The 27,061-nt window shown below is 42.0% G+C and overlaps 1 protein-coding gene across 6 annotated transcripts in view; it reads right to left on the reverse strand.

Moving 5' to 3' along the window:
• PLCE1 (phospholipase C epsilon 1) overlaps positions 1 to 27,061 on the reverse strand; it is a 320,122-nt gene that overhangs the window by 9,064 nt on the left and 283,997 nt on the right. For all 6 annotated transcript variants that reach the window (XM_061169296.1, XM_061169454.1, XM_061169606.1 and 3 more), the window contains 10 exons: positions 25,899 to 26,020; positions 24,898 to 25,015; positions 20,331 to 20,462; positions 18,941 to 19,231; positions 14,089 to 14,252; positions 12,132 to 12,393; positions 10,029 to 10,147; positions 6,150 to 6,278; positions 4,304 to 4,513; positions 17 to 175 (listed from right to left, as the gene is read on the reverse strand). In XM_061169296.1, the coding sequence (XP_061025279.1) occupies positions 17 to 175; positions 4,304 to 4,513; positions 6,150 to 6,278; positions 10,029 to 10,147; positions 12,132 to 12,393; positions 14,089 to 14,252; positions 18,941 to 19,231; positions 20,331 to 20,462; positions 24,898 to 25,015; positions 25,899 to 26,020 (1,706 nt within the window). The remainder of the gene's footprint in view (positions 1 to 16; positions 176 to 4,303; positions 4,514 to 6,149; positions 6,279 to 10,028; positions 10,148 to 12,131; positions 12,394 to 14,088; positions 14,253 to 18,940; positions 19,232 to 20,330; positions 20,463 to 24,897; positions 25,016 to 25,898; positions 26,021 to 27,061) is intronic.

The raw sequence follows: 27,061 nt of genomic DNA on the forward strand, positions 1-27,061 counted from the left end.
AAGGGGAGGCCTTCACCTGCTGAATGACGTCCTGCGCGGTGCTGATGCGGGGCGCCTTGATGACCGTTCGCGGTTGCTCTGGAGAAACGTCATGCACTTGGACAAAGAAACTCTCCTCCTCTGAGCTCAAGATCATCTCCTTGTCATCTTGAACGATGCTCTTCTCTTCCAGGTTCTATGTTAAAGAAGAAGAAAAGTCTGAGTAGATGGTAAGATGATGTAGAATAAGGAAAGAAAAACCTAGCAAAAATTTGACATGGATCTTGGTAACGTGGAAACAACTTCTTAGCTTTATATTCCATATGCTAGTTACTATTTCATAAACTATTCTAAAAGGATGTACATCTCTTCTTAGAGGAGGAAAGTACTGTAAGTTTCTGCTGATGTTGACACACTGATAAGGTTTGGTCCAGAACAAGCCAGTAGATCTGCTCCTATTAGCTGTGGATTTTGAGTCCAAATCATCTAGAGATAAATTTGTAAGAAGACAATATGCCATTTTGCCAATTACCAAAAGCCAAATAACACAATAGATACATGTAAGAGAAATCTACCCATTCCCCCACAGACCTTGAGCACTTAAGAAATGCTAGACATCTGAAACGTCAAACATGCAAAATCGGCATTCAGGCAGGCTGGATGAACAAAACCCACAGTGGAAAGGCTAAAACAATGACTGGAAGTAAGTCACATCAAAATGAATGTCGACAAAATTCTCAATAATTATGAGAATTGGTCATCAGGTTAGACGGGTTTTGGTGGGTTGGCTTTCAGTGAATTTTACATATATAATTATATATTATATACACAGATGTATCTATAGACATATGTATCTTTTAAAATATTTTCAAGCGGTAAGGAAATATATCAATAAAAAGGCAAACTTCCCGTTTCTACCTTTTTTCTTTTTCTCTTTCACCTTTCCCATCTCATTCTCCACAAAAAACCCACTGTTATTAGGTTACATATCCTTTTAACCATCTGCTATGGATATACAAATATATTTTTGTGTATGTGAATAAATATATACAAAGAAACCCTGGAATTATGTGAATTTAGATATAATGTGATCGTCAAATGGCTCCTGTTCTCTGTTAGCCCCATTCTCAAATGAGGTCGTGTAAAGTTGTCTTCCGCAAGGGGGAGGCAAGGAGAGGACGGGGAGGCAAGGCAAGTGAGCAGTAGGCAACCCCATCTCAGGAAGTGAGGATGTGGCAGGAAGGCCCTCCAGTCCCCAGCATTCTAGCTTAATCTCAGATCAGGCCACAGAAATGGTGCTACCTAACCAGAAGACTCCAAGAATCACTGCCATTGTCCTGGAAAGTCCAGCCAGCCCCAGGACCTAGAATTGTCCCCACTGATTTTAAAGTCAAAATGGGCAACTGTCACCAGGTGGCGCCAAACTGTAGCCAGGACCAGAAAGGACTGGCTCCTGGGGCTTCTCACCAACCAGGCGCACAGCCTCGCCCCAATCATTTCATTAATCTTGCAGTCGTGGTCCCTAGAATTTACACAACTGAACTGTTTTGACCCCATTCATCATGTTATGCGTGAGGGGGAGAGAGCCATTGTGTATTTTTATTACATAAAATGAGACTGTACTCTAGTACCTATGTTATTCTACAACTCCTTTTTTCTCTCCACTTAAAAGACTGTGATCATCATTTCATGTCAGTTCCTAAAGATTTTGCACAATATGTCATTGCATGGATTATAATATATTTAACCAATCGGAGAGTGGGGTTGGGTGCTAATTCACATGACATAATTTATAATCTCAGGGTTCTGAAAGCTGGGATGTAAGTAAGCAAGACAAAAAACAAAAAAGTTCTAAGTTGCCACATAAAATATCCCAATGACCATGCACTGGGAATTACTTCTAAGAGCACTCCTTAGAACCTTACTCAGAGCTTATTAATGTTTAAGCCGTTTTCAGCCACATTAGAAGCCACAGATTATGACCATAACAATAACCTTCATTTGCATATTCCTGTATAGTTTACTAAGCATTTCTCTACATATTGTCTACATGTTTGGCATGAGTCTCATGATAATCTTTTTGAGTCAAGCAGGGTAGTTCCTCTCATAGATTTTACAAATTAGGGCATAGAGGTTTACAGAATTCAGATGAGCCATTGAAGGTCATCCATCTAATTTGTGTCAGAGCCAGGTTTGTCTGATTTCAAATCCAGCAGGTGTCAGAGGAGAGCATATTGACCATAGGAAGATACCTAACAGCTTGAGAGCCCAGAAGACAAGAAAATCATACAAAGCAGGCAGGCAAGATCAGAGGTAACAGACTGCAGCTTCATGGGCAAACTGCTTATGTATCTTACTAGTTCCACAAAGTAACTAAATGGAAATACTTATAGCCCAAATCTATCAGCTATGCCAGTGTCCGCTTGCATTCAATACGCGCACTGAATTCATTTCGTCAATCAGTAAATTTGTATTGTGTGTTGCTGTGCAGCCGGTAAGCCTAGATACATGAAATATGATTTGTTATCTTTTGAGATGTATTTCAGTCGTTTCGAAACTCTCCTCCCAACAAAGGCATATAAAGGAGAACTTGCTGTATTGTACTCATCAGAAAATGCTTCCCCTCTAATTTCTCCTCCTTTTTAAAAAATGCTTCTGTTCCACCAGCCTTTATTAAACATTCGTTCCCGATGTCTCTACTGCCTGCTGTCATATACATTTTAAATTGCACATGGGGCATCCCTTACTCCTGGTCCTTCCAACCATGTGATGAAGTTCCATGGCAACACTCAGCAGGCTGCCCACGTTTCCTCCTGCTCACCACCTCCCACGGTGCATGTGGGAGAAGCCACGGAGACTGATGCAACTCCAGCCTGGCAAGCACAGGGTGGTGGAAAGAACACTGACCTGGAAGCCGTAAGACTTGAGTGCTGTCTGCTTCTCACCCTGGCATGATCTAACTTCTCTGAACCTGTTTCCTTTGTGTAGAATGGTTTCCATTACATCATGAGATCATTCAAACTAGTGGGTGCTTGAGAGCGTTAAATGCTGCAAGTCATGATGCAAAGATATGGTTTAACAAATTCACTTCTTCACTGAAATTGTCATTTCTAGCATACTTTTTTACATGTGACAAAGACAATTAGAAATAGGAAAAAAATTTAGAGAGAAATTAAAGATGGCTTCAAAAATCCAGCTAAGCCCTCTATTTTCTCATAAAGCTATTATTATTAGAATTGCTTTTCCTCCGTCTTAGTAATTTGTATGTCTGATGGGGAGAGGACGATAGGGAGACAAGTACGTTTCTTTGCTTAAAGCAAGTGTCCTTTTATCATCCAAGGCAATGTTAGGAGGGAAGGTAGTGGCTCTGGTTCCCAGAGGAGATGCTGGAGTTCTGTGGAGGCTGCAGGCCACGTTCATAGTTAGGTAGAGAGTGAAAAAGTAACACATGATGCTGATAATGGGCTCCTTATCAATCTCTACTGTGTCCCAGCAAGCATGGACCAGCAATGGGCGTTTTACCAGCCCAGCTCTATTACATGCCCCAAAGAGGCAGATCATGTGCCTAGAACAGGGCTTGGCACATTTTAGATGCTCAACAAATATTTGTTTAATCGAATTGTTGAACTGATTCAACTGCTTCATTATCGACTTATCATGAGGCATGACTGTCTATGTAATGATCTTATATGTCATTTTTAAAAAATGGCAGTAAGTTAGTGGGCTCCTGTCAATTTATTTAAAAAAAAAAAAGTGTTCCATCAGCAAACCCCATCAGGAGCCCAACAATCTGGAGTCGACAGGCAGTCGTATTGTTTCCTTTATGAGAATGATCATGGGAATATTGTTACAAATTCGGACCAGAGCTGAGAGGTTATTCTTACTTTGTGTAAAGTTATGGAATATTTTCAAAGAAATACTGTTATTTCACGTATTAGCACAAAACATTTTATCAGCTAAAACTTGAACAGGCAACAAACCCCCAAACGCAAAACGCCTACAGGCCTTCCATTACACACTACTGTGACCCTCATAACCATGTCTTCACACAAACAGATAAAACACTGATGACATGCTTAAGGAATCCTTCAGTTCTTTCTCCCTTTGTTTCCTAAGGGATGATTTTTAGACCGAATTTCTGTAACTTAGAGTTAACATTCTGAATATGTGCAGAAGAATAAAATCAATTCTCCACACTTACTTAAGAAGACTATAAAGCAAGTTGCAATGATAAGAAATTCTGAATTTGAGGCAGGCGGCTAGTGGTGAGGTGGTGAGTTACATATGAGCTGCTACAATGTAGGCTGCCCCAGGACACACTTACTTCCTGCTGGGTTTTTAAGACAATCCTGCCAACATATCCCTCTTCTGGAAACCAGCTGCTTAAAATCTGCATGATCTCTTCTTCTGGACCAATGGCTCTCTGGAACGGTTGTTTCCTACATTCATTCTTTTCTTTAGATATAAAATATTTTTCTTCCATTAAAAAATAGTCTGTGGCAATAGGTTTGGTGTCTTGATCAATGGTCAGACTCTAAAGAAAAAACAAAGGCAAATTTAGGCACACCTCTGAAGAGTGGGCAAAAGAACAAGTCTATTTTCATGGGGTTCGGATAGGTTTGATGTGCAATTTATAAGTGAAACCTACCCTGCAGTGTTGTGTAATACTTTTTGGAAGATCTAAGAATTCTCTTACGTCCAAAAAGGATTGTTTATGTTCATTCTGGGCAATGACACAATTTATTCATAATCCCCAGACAGTATAACTATTTTTCCCACTGCTGGAATGAGAGCTCTTACTGAATTAAAAACTTTAGGTTTTTCAATCCGTGAACTTAGCTCTTTGTAATCTTGCAACACAGGACCGAGGGCAAAGAACCTAGTCCAGCTTTTACCAAGATAATCTCCCATTCTCCTTTTGGAAATAATCATCTGCTAATCTCATCTGATCTAAGTTCCTGGGAATTCCCCTTTCAATAAACTCTTTTGGCTGCGTCGGGTCTTCGCAGGCTTTCTCTAGTTGCGGCGAGCGGGGGCTACTCTTCGTTGCGGTGCGTGGGCTTCTCACTGCGGTGGCTTCTCTTGTTGCGGAGCACGGGCTCTAGGCACATGGGCTCAGTAGTTGTGGCTCGCGGGCTCTAGGGCGCAGGCTCAGTAGTTGTGGCGCACGGGCTTAGTTGCTCTGCGGCATGTGGGATCTTCCCGGACCAGGGCTCGAACCTGTGTCCCCTGCGTTGGCAGGTGGATTCTTAACCATTGTGCCACCAGGGAAGTCCAGAGTCACAACCTCTTAATTTTGTTTCATTTTATGATTGAAGCACTGATTGATTGTAAAGCATAACCCAGGCACATTAGGAGAACTTAGTAAACACTAGCCATCATGATAGTTTCTCTTACTGATGTTTTCTTTCACACTTTTTTCTATTGTCCAGGTTACCGACAGAGGCTAAACTTGAAGTGAGTGACCAGAGGAGGCTGCCACCATCCGGCTTAGATTGAGCAAACATCCTTCTCTTCAGGCATACCCACCCCCCCCCCGCCCCCAACAATGACGCAAGGACCAGCGTTAGCACTTGGCACTGCTGCATCTCACTTGGAGAAGCAGAATGAACTGGGGATGGGGTGGGGGAGCAGAAAATTCTCAAGAAGACTCTGCTCCCCTTACCCCAGCCCTTGGTCTGTGGTCGATGCTGGGCTGTGGATTGTGTGGGGCAAGGCAGCTACTACTACAGCAATAATTCAGGGCACGAAGCTTCCACGAGCAGGTCAGTTGACACTGTTAGCTCCACGATAGGGCCAGCGTCACTCCCTCCCCAGTCCTGCTTTATAGCCCTGTGATTACTCACGTAGGGTGACAGTAATTTGCTACTTTTTATGGGTGGTCCGTGGAAATGTTTCCTTACTTTACGTCATCATATTTTATAACGTCTCCAAAACCCCAACAGTGCTTTGTGATAGTAGACACCGAAGTTCATGGACGGACTGATTTAAAAAACAAAACCCCCCAAACCACTTGGTAGTAGCTTCTGTTTGATAATCTATGAAATCTGACACGAGCTGCTTTCTCTGACTTTAAGTCTGTTGTAAAATGTTGGGCAAAATGTTAACCTGTGCATAGAGATTCCCCTCAAAGGAGAACTGTTTATTAACTACAGGCTCAGTGAACTTACTTGTTGGAGAAGCTGCTTTGCCTTGGTGCCTCCATTTATGGAGAAAACAGCAAAGGGCTCTGGACCTGGGACCCCATGTACTGTGACTCTGTGAATCTGCAAACATTTTCTTTCTTCTGTATTAAACATCTGTCAAGGAGGATCACATGGTTTCTCATTCATTTACATTCTCATATTGTTTCTAGGCTACACCAATACAGAAGTGCTAGTTCTTAGACGTACATATAGGGACACGTAAATGCAAAACAAGAGCATTCTTTTATAACCAGATGCATCTTTTTGTGGTTCAGTAGGCAATGGTGCATCTTGCTTAATAGTCTAGTAAGAATATTTAGCAGCATACCACCAAAATATTAATTTATTTTAAATAACAGTGTCTCTTTCCATCATAATTAGGGGACTGACATTATCTGAAATGTATGTCAGTCCTTACTTATGAACTGACATTCAACAGTGTCTGTTGAGTTCCATCCCTCTTCAGGGCACTGGGTTAGAATTTTGGATGGTAAAATGATAAATAAAATATTCTGGCCTTAAGGAGCTTGCTGTCCAAGCATACAAATAATTATGATACAAAAAGTATTTCTGTTAGGAGGAGTTGGGGAGGTGTATAACTCGCAAGTCTTTGAGCAGTTTGTGTATTAAGATATATTCGTTCATTTAAAATACAAAATCATTTATGGAGGGCTGGCAGTGAATCAGACATTTTGCCTGGCCCTGGGGATTCAGGGAGAAATGGGACATTATCCCTGGCTTCAAGGGCTCCCAGTTGAATAGAACAGCTAGAAGAGAACGTGGACAATTCTAAGAAGCATGGTAAGTTCCTTGGGAACCCAGGTTTGGAGGAAATCAGAGAGCACCTCCTGAAAATGGTTATCATCTGAAGGCCCAGTGTGAATCAGCAGATGAAGAGTGGGACAAGAACATCCCAAATATTGGTATAGCCTGTGTACAAAGCGTTAGAGGTGGCCTAAAGCAGGGCATTCTGGGAACCTCAATGAATTCTGTGAGGTGATGGAGGGGAAATGGCTGCCTAAGTATTTTGTTTAGCATGCATTTTGTTTTTATTTTGTGTGGGGGAGGAGAGGTTGGCTGTTTTGTTATGCTTGTACAATGTGTTTTTATTATTTAATCAATTTTATTAAGGCACGATTTGCATACCATAAAATGCATGCATTTTCATTGTATGGCTTAGTCTGGACTATATTTTTAAAAAGTTGAAATAGTTGCCAACATTTATGCCAATCCAGATGTCCTGACAGTCTTGAAAACCAAAATATCTGGCAAAACTGCTTGGCAACAAGCAGCTGGAGCTGAGAGCAGGGTGGCAGGTGTCCCCTTAAATGGCCCATGAGCTCTCGGCTTTCCCAGAGTCTCTGCCCAGTCCACATACAAACGTTATCCTAAGAGCAACGGAGAGCCGAGCAAGGGTTTTTAACAGAAGAGTGACATGGTCAGATTTGAGTTTTAGATAGAACTGTCTATAAGGCCCTAAAGGAGGACATACAGAGGTGGTCAAACTCAGAGGGAGGGGGACCAGTTAGGAACCCACGGCCACAAGCCAGGTGAGAATGAACAAGGGCCAAGATGGTAGGGACAGATAGAGATGAATGGATTTGAAAGATACTAAGGAGACAGATTTATCAAGTCTTACATGGGGCAGTGAGAGAGAAGGAGAAGTCCAGGATGATCTTCAGTTACTGTCTTGAGCAATGGAAGGTGTTGACTTCCAAGGTCAAAGAACACATATTACCAAGCATATACGCTGCTGCCTGGGATATACCTAGGATGGTATGGTGTGATATAATTGAAAATAAATATCTGGTCTTTGCTCATAGTTCCTGGCACACATCTTCTAAACCCCCGGAATCTCTGGAGTGACGAGAGTTTTCTGTGTGCTGATAAGATGACTTATGGCTGGAGGCCCCTAGATGGCTTCAGGATGGGAGCTGATCACCAGAAAGACCAAGTCATGATTAGATGGTTGGAACTTTCAGCCCCCGCTACTGCTGACTTCAGGGGAGGGGAAAGGAGCTGGGGGTTGAGTTAATCACTAATGGCCAATGATTTACTCAGTCATGCCTATGCGAGGAAACACCCATAAAGCCCCTAAGAGACAGGATTCTGAGAGCTTCTGGGTTGTTGAACACATGGAGGTGCTGGGAGGGTGGTGTGTCCAGAGAAGGCATGGAGACTCTGCTCCCTCTCCCCTCATGCCTCACCCTATGTATCTCTTCCATTGGCTGGTCCTGAGTTGTATCCTTGATAATAAACTGGTGATAGTAAGTAAAGCACTTTCCTGAGACATTCAGGAGTCATTCTGTGAGTCATTCTAGCAAACTACTGGCGCTAAGGAGGGGGTTGTGGGAACCTCTTGGATTTATAGCTGGTCAGTCAGGAGTACCAGTGACAGCCTGGGACTTGTGACTGGCATCTGAAGTGGGGACAGTGCTGTGGGACTGAGCCCTTAACTTGTGGGATCTGATGCTCACCCCAGGTAGACAGTGTCGGAACTGAACTGAACTGTAGGACACCGAGCTGGCATCAGAGAGTTGGAGAAGTAGTGTCGAGAAGACACCACACATGTGGTGTCAGAAGTGTTGTGAGGAAGAATGGTTCATTCATGGCATGTGTGGGATCTTCAGCTCTAATAGGTATTGAGGGCAAGCAACCCAGAAGTGGACACTAGGCTCTGCCTTGCCTTTCTGAAAGCATCTAATTCTTGCTCTTAGGTACCAGGCAGCCCCGTCCCTGCTTCCCAGTCCTCTGCACCAGGCAGAGGCAATACCTCCCCCTACTTTGGCCAAAGTGCTGTGCTCAACTTCGATCACTCGTTGAAGGGAAAAGGAGGAGAACTTAAGAAAACAAGGTGAGGGACAGAGAAAGAGAAGAAACTGTCGAGGTTAGGGAAAGAGAAGCAGAGGAGAAAGCAGGGCTATTCAGAGGTGGCAGCGGCAATGGCCAAATCCAGCGCCATTGTGAGCATAGAAGGCGCCTTTCCAAAGGTTGTTAGGACCCTGTTGAAGTACAAGATTGATGCAACCATGAATAGATTATTAAACATGTAAAGAGGCGATTGATGGACACCCTTTTATATTAATTTTTAAAGAGCAAGCATAGTGGAATTAACCAGTTAATAAAAAGAGAGTTCCTTGTTTAAGCAAACAACCCTGCATTACTGGGGTGAGTGCTGGTCCAATGGTTCTCGAAGTTCAACGGGTTGGACCTTACCTGGGGAACTTGTTAAAACACAGCTCCTGTAAAGGTGGCCCTTTTTGCGGTGTTCCTCTCCCACTCCCAAGAGCGCAGATGCTGTGTTTCCCCAGGTGCCAGGGGATTGCTACGCTTGCACAGTTATGTGTCGCCAGCAGCGCCTGGCTGCTCACCCGACCCTGCTCGCCTGTGACACCTGCCCCTGGACTTCTGAGGAAGCAAAGGATTTTCTTCATCTAACCTAAACTTTCTCGAAGTATCAAAATGCTTCCTAGCAGGCTTTGCATAATTAGCCTTTTCCCCGTGTTGTTATTTTTGGCTCACTTCCCTGGTAGGCACTATAATGTACTCATTCAGAGTATGGGCTTTGGCACTAGAAGAACTTGGGTTTATAGCTGTGTGACCTCAGGTGTACTTAGCTCTTACCTTCCTTTGTAACATGGAGATGATACTAATAGCTATTTCATGAAGTTATTGAAAGGATTAAGTGAGTTAGTATATGCGTAAAGTGCTTAGAAAGTGTCAAGTGTCAGCCATTATTATTATTATTATTTCTGTAGCTACCTAATCAGTAACTCAAACGGACCACATTCCTGGACCACAAGAAAGCCTGCCTCCAGCATAGCAATCCCCACAAATAAGCTGAGTGAAATAGAACTTAATTACCAAAGAGGCCGGCATAGTATTGCCAGAGGAATTTTCTTCCATCCTCCTGCTGTTTATGAATAAACTAGAGATTTCCAAGACTTCATCGTGGAGGTTTCGCAGCTGAAGATGTCGATATCCTGGAACAATGCAGAATTGGGAAAAGCTTGTTAGCTGTGCACTGCAGAGCTCTGCAAAGGAGATCCCCCAGGGAGGTCAGTAAATGATAGGGAGAAATAAGACTTTAAGATAGGCAGGGGTGACAACCAACTGATGCCTTTTCCCCAGGAGTGCTGCCCCAGGGGACAGTTTGGGGCTACCTAGTTGTAGTTAACTTGTCCAAGATCTGTTTTTAACTTAGACTCAAACTGAAAATTTTAAACTCAAACCAAATATAGTAGGAAAACCTGATCATTTTTGCTTATCAAGTCATCTAGAATAACTGTTCTACAAATATTCCATTTTAGAACAGCTTTAGTGATAATAAAATATTCCAACAATAGGGGGTTGGTTAAATAAGTTATGGTGTGTATTTGTACAAGTATAAAATGGAATAATATGCAGCTCTTAAAAGTGGTAATGAAGATGTATAGCTATTAACCTGAAAAGTTGTTCACTACATACATCAGTAAGTGAAAACGAGTAAGTTGCAAAACACTAAGATTAGTAGGAAGCTTACTTGTTCAAAAAATATACTATATGCTAATATGTATATACATGGGTAGAGGTGTAAAGCCTGCAAAAGATATATACCAAAAGTAATTATTTTGAAGAGATAAAAAAAGGATAATTTAAAAAAACTATTTTTGCTTCTCTGTACTTTGTCATATTTCTGTAATAACTGTGAAGAACTGAATGGTGTCCTCCTAAAATTCGTATGTTGAAGCCCTAACTCCCATTACCTCAGAATGTGACTGTCTCTGGAGATAGGGTCTTTAAAGAGGTGATGGGGTTAAAATGGGTCATTAGGGTGGGTCCTAATCCAATATGACCAGCGTCCTTATAAGAAGAGGGGACTGGAGGGCAGACACGGAGAAACACCAGATGCTGTGCACACAGACCAAGGGATGGCTCTGTGAGGACACAAGGAGAAGGTGGCCATCTCCAAGCCAAGGAGAGAGGCCTCAGAAGAAAGCAAACTTGCTGAAAGCTTGATCTTGGGCTTCTAGCCTTCAAAACTGACAAAGTAAACCTCTGTTGTTTAAGCCACCCAGTCTGTGGTATTTTGTTACACAGCCCTAGTTGACTAACACAGTGACCATGCACTACTCACACAATGGAGAAAAGAAACAAGGAAAAACCAAAGAGTAGGAGACTGTAACATGTTGGTGGTGCTCAGAGGCTGGCAGAGTATGGCTGTGGGAGGAAGTATGTCCTGGAAACTTGGTACTCAAAGGAGGTCAGCAGAGTCAGCATCCCTGGAGCTTGTTAGAAAGGCAGAATCTCAAGCCCCAGGCCCACAGCAGCAGGGTCTGTATTTTATTACTAAGAGCCTGGGTGACTCAACGGCACATCAAAGTTTGAGAAGCAGTGCACAGACGTTCTGGACAGGTGCGACAAGCTGACGTTTCCCCCAAGGGCCATGGCAAAGCCCACATGCAGCAAGCCAGCAGCTCTGGCCTTTGCTCAGAATTCTCCACCTTCCCTGCTCTGCACCCAAACCCACCCCCGGCTTCTGACACTGGACTCCCACCAGGCACCGACTCCAACCTCGTCCCACTCATGCCACAGCATACCCCAACCCTCCCTGTTCTCGGTTTCCTCTCCTCACGTCAGTCTCTGCTTTAAACATGCCAGGGGTGCAGTGGGCGCTATCTGGGGAGGGATGTATGGGGACAAGAGCACAACGACTGCCGCTCCCAACATCAGCAACAGTGGGAGAGGCTGCACTTCATAACAGACGTTGTCAATAACTTTGGATTTTAGGATAACGTAAAAGAAAAACGTCTTTTGAGACATGCTCAAACAGTGTTCAAACTTGTATTATTTGCTTCTGCCTCTTATTTTAACTTTTTAATGTGAAAATTTCAAACATATACAGAAGTAGAGAGAAGCGTGTAATGAACCCCGGGGCATCCATCGCTCAGCTACAATGATTATGAACTTTTGACAATTTGATTCTACCTCGCTTTAGAGCCTTGAGGGGGATGATTCTCTGAGCAGTTACCACCGAGCTGTTGTTCTCCACGACAGCAAAACGAAGAAATAGGAGATCTTCAAAGTGAACCCGGAAGAGGAACTGTTCATTCCACATGGGGTTCAGAGTATTGCGGTGGATGGGCTTCGTGCGGAAGTGGCAGCTATCCAGGGCCATGCCCAGGACGTCGACCTCTATACACGGGCTTCCCGTGCTGTTACTTGGGCACACGTTCTGCCCAGAGACAATCTGAGGAGGAAAAAGGATCAGAGTCACTGAAGATGCGAAAGAGACAGAGGTCACCTCTGAGCCTCATCGCTTCCCTCCACAAAGAAAGACAAAGAACCCTCTGGAATGGACCAGGTGAATGATTAATAAGGCTGTTAAAAAAAGAGAAGTTATCATAATCAGGTAATTGCATGACTGGAATCATGGTAAAATCTATTTTGTCAACAGCATTCACCTAACTATAACCTTTCAACTGTCAACATGTTCAAATATCTTCAAAAACCATGTAATTAAGATGAAATTAAGTTTGTCAAGAAGTTGGGAAAAAAGAAGACCTTATAATATGAAACCACAAATGTGTTACTTACGTTCTGTTCAAAGTGTTTTAGGTGTATCTTTTACAACTTCAAAAATTTTTTCTTGAATAGTTAGGTTCTGGAGCAAGTCACAGGGAATGTTGTTAAAAATTCATAGCCTTCCGTCAACATGAAGCTATACTCAAGTCTAGTGAAAATGGTCACACAGAAAAGGAGCTACTGCTCTACTGTCTTAGGGAAAGAGAAAAAGCAGTTTGGTGGTAGGAAAATCTCTGAGTTGGGATCTCCCAGGGTTTTGAGGTGTTGTGAGCAGAGGCTGCTTGGCATTCCTCCTTTGGAGGGAAACAGACGAGATCTAGAGATGGATGGAGGGATAACTTCATCGCTCCCCATCTTTTCTATCACCCATTCAGTGTTTTGTTTTGTTTTGTTTTTTCCTCAGCTAAGAGGGAGTGAGAGAAGCTGGAAATAAAAATGAGTAATGAGCTACCAGGACTCTGATGTTAAGGGCAGTCTGTGGAGTTTTGACAGTTAGTTAATTAGGCAATAAAAGGAATAAGGAAAGGCTAGGAATGACAAAGGTTAAACTGTAAGGAGGAAAGATATTTAACTGATTTGTATACTGATGCCTGTTTTACCTTTTATAAGAGCTTGTTAGAGTTTAAGATGACCTGCTCTAAGAAAGAGCTCAGCTTTTATGGGATGCACTGAGAGTTATGATTCTGAGGGCCCTGGAAGACAGAATTACCATCATCAGCATGGAGGTGGTAGCAGGGAGCTCATAACTCCACCTACTGGGCTCTAGCGAATACAGCGCCTGGTGACCACATACCTAGACCTCAGCCGCTGCTTTCTGAGAAGTAAAGAAATTCTTTTGTGAACTAAATCTGCACCAACAAAATTGTGACATGAGAGTTTTGTAACGCCTTGAGTTCAAAAGGCATTACACCTTAGAATCCCAATAGAATATAGGAAGGGCGGGCTTCCCTGGTGGCGCAGTGGTTAAGAATCTGCCTGCCAGTGCAGGGGACACGGGTTCGAGCCCTGGTCCAGGAAGATCCCACATGCCGCGGAGCAACTAAGCCCGTGCGCCACAACCACTGAGCCTGCGCTCTAGAGCCCGCGAGCCACAACTACTGAGCCCGCATGTTGCAACTACTGAAGCCCGTGTGCCTAGAGCCTGTGCTCTGCAACAAGAGGAGCCACTGCAATGAGAAGCCCGCGCACCGCAATGAAGAGCAGCCCCCGCTCGCCGCAACTAGAGCCTGCGTGCAGCAACGAAGACCCAACGCAGCCATAAATAAATAAATAAAAAATAAATAAATTTATTAAAAAAAGAATATAGGAAGGGCTTAAACACCTTCCTATATTCTATTGGAACCATCAGGGCCAGACTTACAGTTAAAGAATAGACGGCAGACTCCATGTTGTCCAGGTCTCTTTCCAAGGGAGAAAACTTCTGATACATGGGACAGTTCTTGTCCCACAGAACTGGGGGTTTCAGAACATAACCACAGCCACCGTTGGCCTCAAACATGGCCGCATTTAAATGTAAAGGGAGATCTGCAAAACAGTCAACATCACTTGTTACTTTGTCACTAAAGTGTCATCTTACAAATTGACTTTTTCGATTTCCCTAAGCTTAAGCAGGAAGAAGAGAGAACCATCCACTCACTCCATAGATTGAGTGCCTACTATGTGCCAGCCCGTGTTAGGCACCAGAGATACAGCAGGAAATAAGACACAAAATCCCCATCTTCATGGAGCTCACTGTGTATGCGATATGCCCCATGTTCCCACTCCAACCCAGGAGCCACTTAAAAACTCCTGCCACTTAAAAACTCCTTTTGCAAATTAAAATTTACAACATCCTTCCAAAAAATAATCTTTGAAATACCTCATTTTATACTGAATTTTAGAAAGGCATAATGGCATTTTCTTATCCCTAAACACCAAACCATGAAGACAATTGTACAACCAATTCTTGCTCTTTCAAACGTAAGATAAAATCTTAAGAATCCAGGAAAGATCAGAAGAGCCAGAGAAACATATCTTTTTCTTGAAATTTCAATTTCAACTCATAAATCATAGTGTTTCTACCTCTATTTTTAAACTGTAGTTAAATATGAAAAAAAAAATCATTATCACATGTGATTCACATTATGTCCACAATCCCCTCAATAGTACACTCTGGGAACCCTCACAACAGCTTCCAGTCTTCTGTGGCCAAATTTTATTTGGCAGAGTTGTTTGATGAACGGTTGGATCCCTGCACGGATTTTGGGCTCTTACACACTCAAATGCTCATCTGATGGCACAAGTCTGTAGAAAAGTTGCATTCCAAATGAGCAAAAAGTTTATGAGACACACCTGACGAATGTTCCCTCTGATAGATTCCTTCCATGTGCAGAATGAACTCTGATACATGGACCAACATCAAGGAAAAGTGTGCTAAATGAGCACCACAGAGCAATGAGAAGTTGGCCTCTCCTCATCTCGTGTGTGAAATTTTTCCCCATACGTGGGGTTGGCTGGGATTGTGTGCAGGAATTTCTAGGGTCAGATGTCTTAGACACATATCAAAGCTCCTTGGACCTCCGTCTCCTTATCTACAAAATTAGTGCATTGGACCCCACCTCTCAGACCCCTTCCAGCCCCAATGTGACTGATTCATTGAGGCCAATTGTCTTGCCTGCAGTGGGAGAAAATTCTCTTCCCAGGCTGCTCTGTGACAGAGGAATGTAGATGTGGGCGGAGGATGGTTCAAAGAGTGAAGCAAAGTAGCTCAGGAAGAGTTGGTAAGTAAGAAATGGATACACAGTATATTGCTAAAAAAATTACAGCAGCTCACACTTACTGCACTCTTACTATGTATCAAGCCCCATTCTAAGAACTGGTGTGTGTTAGTGCCTCCCAATAACACATGAGGTAGATTCTTTTAGTATTCTCATTTTTATAGATGAAGAAACTGAGGCACAAGAAGTGAAAAAGCCCAAGGCACATAGCTAGTAAGAGGTAAATGTTAAGGTTCGAACCCAGACAGCCTGACCCACAGTTCCTAATCTTAACTACCGAGCCATTTAATGTACATCTCACAGGGGTGTCATAAAAATAAGTGAGGTCATGTGCAAAAATCCCTACCCCAGCATTTGGCACATAGAAGGTGCTCGATAAACAGTAGGTATTAAATTATGATTATGATGTCAACACTCATTTGGGTTTGAAGTCTGATTTCATTAGCACTGTGTCTGTCTTTGTAGCTTTCCAAAACTTCAAAGCACTTTTGCTTAACTAAAATCTCTTTTGATGATTTGGTATGTAACACAGAACCACATGGAGCCGCTCAGTTTGGAGTAAAGGTGGGACCTTAAATCTCGCCCTCCTACTGCCCCCTATAGGTGGTCCCAGAACTTCATCTAGGGCTATAGTTTTAAAACCTCTGTTTTAACCAAGTGAAAGAATGTGCATAGCTCTATGTAACCCCATCACCCCTCTCAGTCAGTGCATGGGATGGCAGATCAAGCAAATCCTTATCTTTATGTCCTTCTATTCATTTAAAAACCTGTATTAAGTGGAAACCATTCTCATAATCATTATCTCTATATTTTGAGGCTGGAAAAGTCATCAGAAAGGGTGTGACAATCATTCAGGAAAGCGTAATAAATATTAATAGAAGTTTTCCTTTTGAGTGGGGCTGCATTTCTACATATTTGTAGGTCCTGGGACATGAGGCAGGAATCATTCTGCCCCAGATGGAAAGAACTTTGAGGGGCTGTTGCCTGCAATAACCAGGGTCTGCATACTAGACTCAAGTCAGTTTCCAAACTCAAGAGTTGGTTTTAATGAGTGTAGACCTGAGCTATTTCTGGTTTCAGATCACTGCAGACCTTCTTGGAGTTGATGGAGCCATTAGAGACCTTGGGAAGAGATGACCCTAAGTCCATGGACACCACTTTGGGGCACTGGGGTCCCCTGAAATTCAGGAAGTGTAAGGCAGATGACCCATGGAATATATCTGGAGGCTAGAGGGGCACTGGGAGGGGGTTCTTTGTTATTTGGTTGGGATGCTTCATGGAAAATCAAGCACTCCTTAACCCAGGAATTCTTTTTCAAAAATTAAAAAACAGTGATTCCAACGTTGACTCTTCTCTGTCTATTTGGACTTGAAATTCACATAGCAATACCTAGAAGAGATCTGGACTCAAAATCAAGAACTATAGGTTCAGACTGCAGTGGGGCTCATTGAGACAATCTGTTAGCTCAGTGCAACATGCATTTATTGAGCATCTACTGTGTGCAAGGGATTGACCAGGCTCTACCCCAGTGTGCAGGAATGAAGACCATTTTTACAGATGAACACACTGAAACTGCATGTAGCATGAGCTTTGCCCAGCGTGGGAGATTTTTAATCATTGCTTGCTGCGTAGAATCAAGAGAGGTTATATGGCAGCACTCCCTCCTGAGTTGGAAGATTATGTAGAGAAACCTGAGGATGAATCACACAACGCAGCCTCCTGCCCCACCCCGAGCGGGGCAACGGGAACATGCACTCCGGCTTGATTTGGGAAAGAGACAGAGCCTTCAGGGATGAGTGGAGGCCAAGGTGCAGCCTCAGTGTGTGCTTCCAGACCGCAGAGAGGCCCAAGGAGGGGCAATACCCGTGTCCCCTTCAGCTGTGGCTCCCTCTGCCATCAGTGGAGCCAGTGTGTCTGCGCCAGCCTAGGCACTTCAGGAGAAAGGACACGTCCCAAACCAAGTGCATTTCCATTTCCTTGAGAAAACCATTTTGCTAGTTATTTCAGTTCACTTAAAATATTTCAGTATCATCTCCACCAAGGGCAACAGTGGACATGGGGCTATAGACAGGGCCAGAGATATAAACCCACAAGCCACTTGGGACAGATTGAAAATAAATTTTTACAGCTTTTAAAATATTTCACTATTATTTCCACTTGCGAGTCCAAATCATACTGTTTTTATAACTTATCAAAAGCACTTAATGGTAGCTAACGTTTGTGGAATGCTGTCTGTGCTCCAGGCACTATGCTAAGTATGGTATTTCACCTGCATTATCTTACTCAATTTCAATTGAAAGAAGCAAATATAACAAAGGCAAGAAAATATGACTGATGTCTCTAACCAGGGTCAGCCACAAATGGGCTCTGGTGGTGCCAGTGCCAGGTGGCCAGCTGGTCCCAGAGCTACAACTGTGGTTTGACCTTGGCTGCAGACAGGGCTAAGCTGTGGTCGATGGGCCAGCACAGTTGGTTAGGATCTGATTCAGTTCACGTGAGAGGAAGGAGAAGGCTGCTTGATTGTTCAAAGAGAAGACTCTGGTTTTTGAATGAGCTTCTAGGAAACGTTCCTCATCTGCTCTTTCCTCATCTGCTGTAGCTCCCCACCTCTCACCACGTCTAAGTGGAACCAAAACACTTTATTCTCTAAACTCCCAGAGTCCTTGAATTTATTATTATAAGTCATACTGTGATTTTCAGCCACTTAATCGCTCTATGTCTTGGTTTGCTCATCTGAAAAATGAGGATCATAAAGGTACCCACTTCTTAGAGTTGTTTCAAAGATTAAATGAGAAAATAGGGGTCAAGAATTGAGATGGTGGCTGGTGCACAGTGAACATGCAATAAAAGGTAGCTTGTACTCTGGAGTTTTTGGCCTCATCCGTTACCTCAGGACAGTGGAGAAGCAGGAACACTACTTTCTCGGTTCATGTAATTCACAGACTTGTTTCCTTTGTGTCAGCTGCTCTTAGAGCGCTGACCATTAATCTCCATTTCAATCTCAAAGGGATGAGGAGAAGCTAAAATGGTATTAACTTGCAAAGTGTTTCGAGAGACCCTACTTTTTCACTGCAAGAGCAAGAGATTAGCAAGACAGTTACTAAGGGGTGTTAGGAACTCTCTACCCCAACAGGTCTTTAAAAACAAACTGGACACAGCCCTGTCAAGAACAGTCTTATGTTTGAAAAGTGCTTTAAAAAGGGGGCAGAACCAGGCGACTAATAGGGACTCCTTGAAGGTTCTTTTCTATTGCCTTAACTCTGGAAAGTCAAGAGCACAGTTCAGTATCGAATTCACTTCTGTTCTCTGTCATCTGTATTTTTACCCTCACATAGGCCTCCGTTGGGAATCTTGCCCCCTTTGAAACATGTTTTTTGTTGAACTATGTTTGCTGAGATATAAGACGTAAAGGAGCGAGGGGAGGGGGCACCCCTCCGGGTGAAGCAGGCCCATTACCATCTGTCTGGTAGTTGAGCGCCACGAGCTGTATCCCATGGAGCCAGAAGAGGAGGGGGCTGGGGTTGGATGAGTCGATGCGGGTGGCAGCCGGATACATCCTCAGCAGCTGGCAGGCAGTGTGCTGGATCAGTTTCTGAGAATACCTGCGACACAGACGTTTGGCGGCATTTTCATTCAGCGAGGAGATGTGGTAGCATTTGGGAGTTCTAATGATCGCGCTGAGGGACGTGGTTGGGTTGACAGAGGAAGGCGAGTCCTCCCAGGCTTGTCGCATTCCTTCACAGGAACCTAAACCCCCCAAAGATTAGCCTCAGATTAGTGCAGAAAACTTTAAATATTTTAGCAAGAGAAACCTGAACAACACCCCAGGAAACAATCACAACACATCACACGTCAGAATACATCTTGAGTGTTACTTGCGAGCGAGTCCACCACCTTGAGACGAAATGATAGCTATCGAGGGTATGCCTTTCTACTTGCTAGATGGGATGCTACCCATTCAAGGGTCAATAAATAATAAAGCCAATTAGACCTTCCCCCAAAAAGGGATAGCTAAAATGAGTGCAGCAACACCTTTTTAAATTAAAAGCCTGAAAGTCCTTTGCCTCAGTACCTCATCTGTCCTGTGGATATATTTGCATAAATACACAACAGTATATGTACAAGGGTGTTCAATCTAGCAGTGTTTTTTATAGCAAGAAAAAAAAAAAAAGCAACAAAAAACCCGGGAAGCAACCCAAAAGTTCCACCAGCGAGGAAGCGGTTAAATAAATGCATTCCACACAATGGAATGCCACAGGGGCAATAAGGAGAAGGTAGATTATATGTACAGAAAGCTATGTGGAAAGTTACAGCAAGTATAAAAGTTATACAAGTTATGTTCAGTTATATCCCATTTGGATTATCTTAAAAAGGATCTTATTTTTCTTGAACTAAACACAATAAACTTAACAGTGGTTACCTCTAGGGAATAGAACTGGACATTGTGAGTGGAAAGAAACTTTAATAATACTCTGTATTGTTTGAGTTTTTTAACTATGAGAATTTATTACTTTGACAATAAAAAGTAATTAGAGATAAAATGGATATATCTTCTGGAGTTATAATGGTGAAGAGTGCAGTTCCAAGAACCACTAGAAGGTTCCAAGGTGGCTCCAATTTTTATTTTTGAGGCAAACACTGTTAGAACACCTTCAGTGAAATGCTATTTTTTAGGAAGTTAAGGGGGTAATTTTGTAATTTAAAAAATATTTATACCACACTTACATAACATGAACATTCATGAAAATAAAAAAAGATTTAAAAAGTTCCAGGGAAGTGCTTAGTGAAATACTGGAATCCTCCAGCATGCAGATTCAAGCAAAATACTATTAGAAGGTGACTTTACTTTTTCCAGATGTTTTGTTAAATGATGCTGTCTCCCCGGGGCTCATTCTGCCCGGATTGTTGCCAAAAATGGACTTCCTGCTTTTCCTTTCTTTTCCTCTGCTAGAGCCAGATGCATTTAGAGTTGACAGGCCTGTTCCCATAAAATGAAGATAAATAAGCCAAAAACTACAAGCAAGGGAACTCAACATTTTCCATCCCTGTTAATGTTTGTTTTGAAGTCCTACTATTCCCTTGTAACCCAGTACAGAAGACCTACTAGCATTTTTAGCACCGTTAATGATAGCATTGCAGGCAATGATAGCAAAGTTTTTATCTCTGTTGGCAAATGTGACAAGGCCTGCATGATTATTACAGGACGACCACAGATCACACTCACACCCATCTGATTGTACACCAGAAAGATTTCGAAAAATTGCGTGAAAAGAAAGGGCTCCAGAACCTAATCACGCAGTTTGGAGAGATGAAAGAATGGCCAAGAGCCTGAGCGGTAGCATCATAATTGTCTAGGATCAATTCCTTCCCGAATGAGCTTTGACTTAACATCTGCCTTCTTGATTCCTCAGTTTTCTTATCTACAAAATGGGTGCAATGATAGGAACTCACAGGGTTAATCTGAGGATTGAATGGGAAACAGATTATGATGGTAATCATGTTTCATGGCTTCTCTTTCTCTTCTGGTCCAACCACTCCCTGAATCCTTCCTGCCTGTCACAGTGCCCAGGCGCAGTGGGAACTTCACAGATATTTGCTGAATGAGGAAATGAATGCACACCATGCAGACCTGGCTCCAGGGCAGGAAGTGTAATTTAAAGGCACCAGTGCCTCCAAACCATTCCCACTGTCTACATTTGTACCATTAGAGAGTACTTCCTTTAGCTGAAGCAGCATTCAGGGGGGCCACTTTGAGATGAAAATTTATCTTCCAAGAACATCATCAGAGAAGACAGGATAAAGTAGTGTTTAATAAGAGTGTAGACTCTGGTGTTTAAACCCTGTTCTCTGCGATGCGACCTCACACAAATTACTTAACTTCTCTGACCACTTCTTCTTCATCTCCAAAAGGGTCATGGTTAGGATTAAATGAGATATGTATATCCGCATACTTAATAGAGTGTCCTGTTCAGAGAAAATGCTCAGTACACAGCAGCTGTGGGGCTTCTACATTTTTTTTTCTCTGAAGTATCCAAAACTGCAAAGATGCACAAACTTGGACTAGTGAATTCTTATGCTTTATCTTAAAACTTTATGTGAATTTTGCCCTCTACACAATGATCTAACAATGGATTTTCTCCCGAGTAAAAGAGATGAGGGGTCAGAGTGAGGGGCCATGTTCATTCTGGGGTTTTTGCACACACCCCGGCACATGTTGACATTCTCCAGGGGTATGTGGGCCCTCCTGTGAGGAGCCTGGGCATTCTCTGGGGTGGGGTGAGCACGTAAGGAAACAAGGGCTGGGTGATAAAGAAAGGGGAAGGAATCTGGAGAGGCCCAGAGAAGTAATTGAAGGAGCAACAAAGAACCTTCATCTCCCCTGCTGGTCTGTTCACCAATGAAAATGACAACACCCATTTCAAGAGAGCCAACTATTTTCCAGATAGTGTGCTAATCACGTTGCGTACCTTATCGCTACTTTTTACAATAACCCTGCAAGTTAGCACTGTTATGCCTCTTTCACAGGTAGGGAATCCGAAGTGCAGAGAAGTTATAGAACTGTCCTGGCCAAGCTCACTGAGTAGTGGAGCCCTGCCACTGAAGCAGGTCTGTGATCTTGGGGAAGTTACTTTACTTCTGGGGAAGGTCGTACCCATGATCTTCATGGTGCCTCACTGCTCGGAAGAGTTTTTTGCACGTGGCTCCTTGGAAGGGACTTGGGATGGTGAAAGGTGAGATGCATTGAAATTGATAACGTAGCAAAATTAAAATCAACAGTGTAGCAAAATGAACATTTTTTTAATTATTGTAATTCATATAATTTATTAAGTTATGGCTCAAGAAAATGAACACTTTATGGTATTTTCCTCCTGAGCATCAAAACTAATCATAATGACAATAAATATTTAGAAGGTATTACGACAATGATTCTGGCAATACAATTTAGTCATTTTGAGAAAGAAAATAAATTTGGGGAAAGAAAAATGTAAGAAACTTCAATTACTAAAAAAAATATTAGAATATAGTATACCTATAAAGAATGTGTGTTATATAAACACTTTAAAAAAACAGCATACTTGGAATTTTAAAAATAAGTCAAACAACCCCATGCTTCGCCTGTGCCTCAAGTCAAAAGCTAGACCAAATGACGTTTTGACCCTTCCACAATTCTCTACCTGTACAGAAACTTTCTCTCTCACAGTGACTTCAAATATCTCTTGGAATTTGTGCTCTTTGTTTACTCAGTGCTTGAGAGGAAAAGACAAAGCCAGAGAAATGGTTTGGGTGCAGTGGCAGCTGAATTTATAAAGAACAAGAGATGCAGTGAGTATGATTCTTGGATGGAGTGGTCTTCACATCTGTTCCTGTGATGAAGGACATGCAGGCCACGAGGCTCTTTGACAGTGAAAGGATTTTACCCCGTGATAAGAACAATTTCACCAGCTGCAGATATGGTCATACTGTACTTATGAGACAGAAAGTCAGGATCTGTGAAACTAAACCTACATAGCTAAGGTCTTGCATTTCTTTGAAATCTTTGCTTGCTACTTATTTATTCTCATCCTCCTCAACAGAACTTGCTAGTAGATAAGCAGTAGCAGCTGCCAAAAGTTTAAAAACAGTTTATGGGAGAAAACTTAAAATCGAGAAAGTTCAATCTATGATTTTTTTCCCCTTCTGGTGTGTGAAGAGACCACTCGTTACCTAGTTTTTCAATAGTCCAGGACCTCTGTCCCATTTGCAGGGCAGAGTGTGAGAACTAGGGCTTAAGATAAGCCTCTGGAAGCCAGGATCCGCGTCCAGACCATCTTAAAAAAAAATGAGGGTTGGTATTTTAACATCCCTCTCTAGGCCAAGTTCATATATGCTGCTTACTAACATTTACACGGATCCCCCAATTCCAGCTGCTTTCCTGTTCTCAGAAATCTTGTACAAGGGAATCCTTCTTCTTAATAGGAGCAGATGAATTTTTCTGACTTCTATATATTTATGGACTTTCCTGTTTGCCCTCCACCTCCTGTTGCCCCATCTGGATGAGCTCATTGACAGCACACCCTAACAAGAGAGGCAGGGTAGTGCTAGGGTTAAAGGCAGGACTTTGGAGATAGACAGGCTTCAGAATCATAGTTCTACCACTTATTAACTGAAATGCACATTTTTTGGGGGGGCAGTGGTTTATCAGCTTAAGTTCACTTGTACTTCTAAAAATGGCCAACTGGGGAAACCTCTCCACTGAAACCTTGTCCTTGATCTTTGCAGTTTGGGTGGAGACTCACTACCCAGCTCAGGGATGGGGCACGTGACCTAAGCCCTAGACAGCCAGAGCACTGCATGTCCTTGGCCACAGTGATTGGTTCAGGGAGGGGCAAAGGATCTAGTGAAAAACCATGAAACTGCTGCTGAAACTTCTGGAAGAGACTCATACTGAAGCTGAATCTAGAAATATACAGCGCTAGCCTGCTGCAGCTGCCTTGCAACCGCAAAGGGAAAAGAGCCAACATAGTAGCAGCAGAGTGAGAAATATGGAGAGAGAAAGCCCTGGACCAAGCTGTACCTGAAACTCATATATCCCTTCACTTTTCAACACATAAGCCAATAAATTTCTTCTTTGCCTAAGTAACTTCTGCCACTTTCAAACAAAAGAGTCTTAACTGATATGCTCTGAAACCTTGGGCCAATTATTTCATCTCTCTCAGACTGTTATTTAAAAATGGAGATAAATCCACCTACTCATAGAATTATTATGGAGTCATTTAAGATGATGTATGTAAAATACTTAGCAAAAATCCTGGTATTAAGTGCTTAATAAATTTTAGCTATTAGATGTTATGAATATTATTATTATTAACTATAATGGAGAGATATGATATGATCTGAAAAATGAACATTTTATGGTATTTTCCTCATCAGCATCAAAGCAAATAATAATAATAATAATAAATATTTAGAAGATACTGTAACAATGATTTCAGCAACACAATTTAGTTATTTGGAGAGCATTCACAATGCCCAATTAAATAAATAGAATATTTTAATCTTTTGCTATCTTTAAATGTTATAAATGATACTGTCTATTCTTTTTTTTTTTTTTACCTTTTATTTTATATTGGAGTACTTGATTAACAACATTGTGTTAGTCTCAGGTGTACAGCAAAGTGATTCAGTTATACATATACATGTATCTATTCTTTTTCAAATTATTTTTCCATTTAAGTTGTTACATAATATTGAGCAGAGTTCCCTGTGCTATACAGTAGGTCCCTGCTGGTTATCCATTTTAAATACAGTGTGTAGATTTAAATCCCAAACTCCCTAACTATCCCCCCCTCTCCCGGCAACCACAAGTTCATTCTCTAAGTCAGTGAGTCTGTTCCTGTTTGTAAATAAGTTCATTTGATACTGTCTATTCTTACCTGGAAACTTTACTGCTTGGCAATAGATGACAAGGTCAGAAAGCTCTGGTGCAATCTGTCTGCTTTCCTTTTTATTCTGAGGAAGATAAAATTCTTCTCCCAGTTCCATGTCATAAACCTATCAAGGGAAAAATGATACTGGTTTACAGGGAAGGTATATGCCACTCACCTTGGAATCCCTAAAGCTCTTTGTTCCTTTCTCATGCCATCACTGTGTTTCACTTGCTCTATCTTATCCATATACATGTCCTAACACCTTCCCTAGAGAAAAGCTTTCTGAGAGCAAGGGCTGAGTCTAACTCATCCTTCATCTTCCCTCAGAGCACAGTCCAGCGTCTTAAATGTGGAACACTCAATGCATAGTTGTTGAACGAACAGACAGCGGAGTATGCATCTTCTGTGGCTCAAATTTTTGGCGTATTTTATTATTTTGTTGTCCAACAATGTCACTGTAACTACGTCTATAGATTTGCTCAGAGTCTACACACTGTGCGGCGCTTGAGGGTTGGGTCCGGGTATCTCATTTTTCTTTCTATTCTTGTTGTCCTTCCTCTGTTAACACTCCCCAGTCAGGCCTGTTTATCTTCCTGGTCATCCCGAACACCTTTAAAACTTCTAGCAATTCCTTGAACGTACCAGCCTCCTGGTCTGAATGCCCTGTTTTTGTCTGCTTCTCAACATCATCGTGCTCTGATAACACTGTGTAATCACTGTTCTTTGTACTTATCTACAAGCACTGTTTACATGTTTGTCTCCATGGCCAAATCACCTCCTGTGCTATCTCAGTGCCTGCCACACACTACATCTTCAGTAGGTATTGGCTGGACGAATCGATGACTAACCTTCTATAAATTACAGATGGGGGTCCCATATCATCACAATGTGGACTTTGGCATCTAAGGGAAAGTGAGCGGACAGGTGAAGGGAAAGGATAGGGAGGGAGTGAAATCCTATCTGAAACTGACGGTCCAAGTGTAATTTAACAGAAACCATTCACCCACCTTTCCTTTGTTGCAAGCAGAGTTATCTGCTTTCTTTATCCTCTTGGGGATTTCTTCATTATACTCAAACTGAAGTTTGTCATTACATGATTTATTTTCAGGTCTGTCTTCTAGAATGTTGTCTGAAAATGAGTTGGCAGGCTTCAGTGAACAAGAACTGAATGCTTCACTTAAGGGCTATGGCTACATCATTGCAAGGATATTCAGGTACTTGTGCTTATCTGTAAGACTGAGGCGCTGGCTACATGTTACCAAAATGATGGCTTGAAGTATAATTTTAAAAATTTGTTAAATGATACATTTACTTTTGATTGAATAGACTAATTTACCAGTAGTTTTGGTACCATATAGACGTAATCTAAATGAGAAAGCTCATTTTCATACAGATGATTGGAACTGTGCAAACATTATGGAAGATACCCTGTCAAGAAGCTCTCAGCACACAAGTTTGGGAAGGATTTAGTGGTTGAAGCACTTCTAGATGGTGCAGGCATGATTTAATCACTCTCACTTTAAAATGAAGCTATTAGCTTTTTTTACCTCTAGAAATGTCAAAACCAGAGGGAAAAGACACTTATTTGCAATGCAGTTTTCACAATTATGCTTAATTGGAAAGTAAAGTTTTCATAACTGTCTATCAATTTATTAAGGGAAAATCTTAAGGATAGGAATTAAAATATATCTAAAAATTTCCAAAGTATGACAGATAATCTTATACTTTGCTCTTGTTTTGGTATTACTATTCAAAATGATTTTAAAGGTGTTAGAGATATAACATGATTATGTTCTTTTAAAATGAAAAACAAGAAAGCTCATTTCTCACCCATGATTTTACTATCTCATCAGATCACAAATGCTTAGACCAAAATATCCTTATACCAAATCAGGGCCATGCAGGCTGCCAAGAAATAAATGAGATCAATCATTTCATTACATTTTTATTCTTATGAGGGTCACAACTTCATGCTAGTCAGGCCTAAGCAAATGGAAACAGAATGCCGACATTCATGCAGTTAAAAGGTCAGGTTCAAGTGGCTTTACCTTCCTGACTGTTAGGAGCAGGAGAAGCAGTAAGGACATCTGCTACAGAAAAACAGAATCAGAAAGGGGATAAACGTAAGGAAAATTAAGGCAAAAAGCCAGATAAATTAAACTAAGGTATG

Source organism: Eubalaena glacialis, chromosome 1, assembly GCF_028564815.1.
Source record: "Eubalaena glacialis isolate mEubGla1 chromosome 1, mEubGla1.1.hap2.+ XY, whole genome shotgun sequence".
NCBI lineage: Eukaryota > Metazoa > Chordata > Mammalia > Artiodactyla > Balaenidae > Eubalaena > Eubalaena glacialis.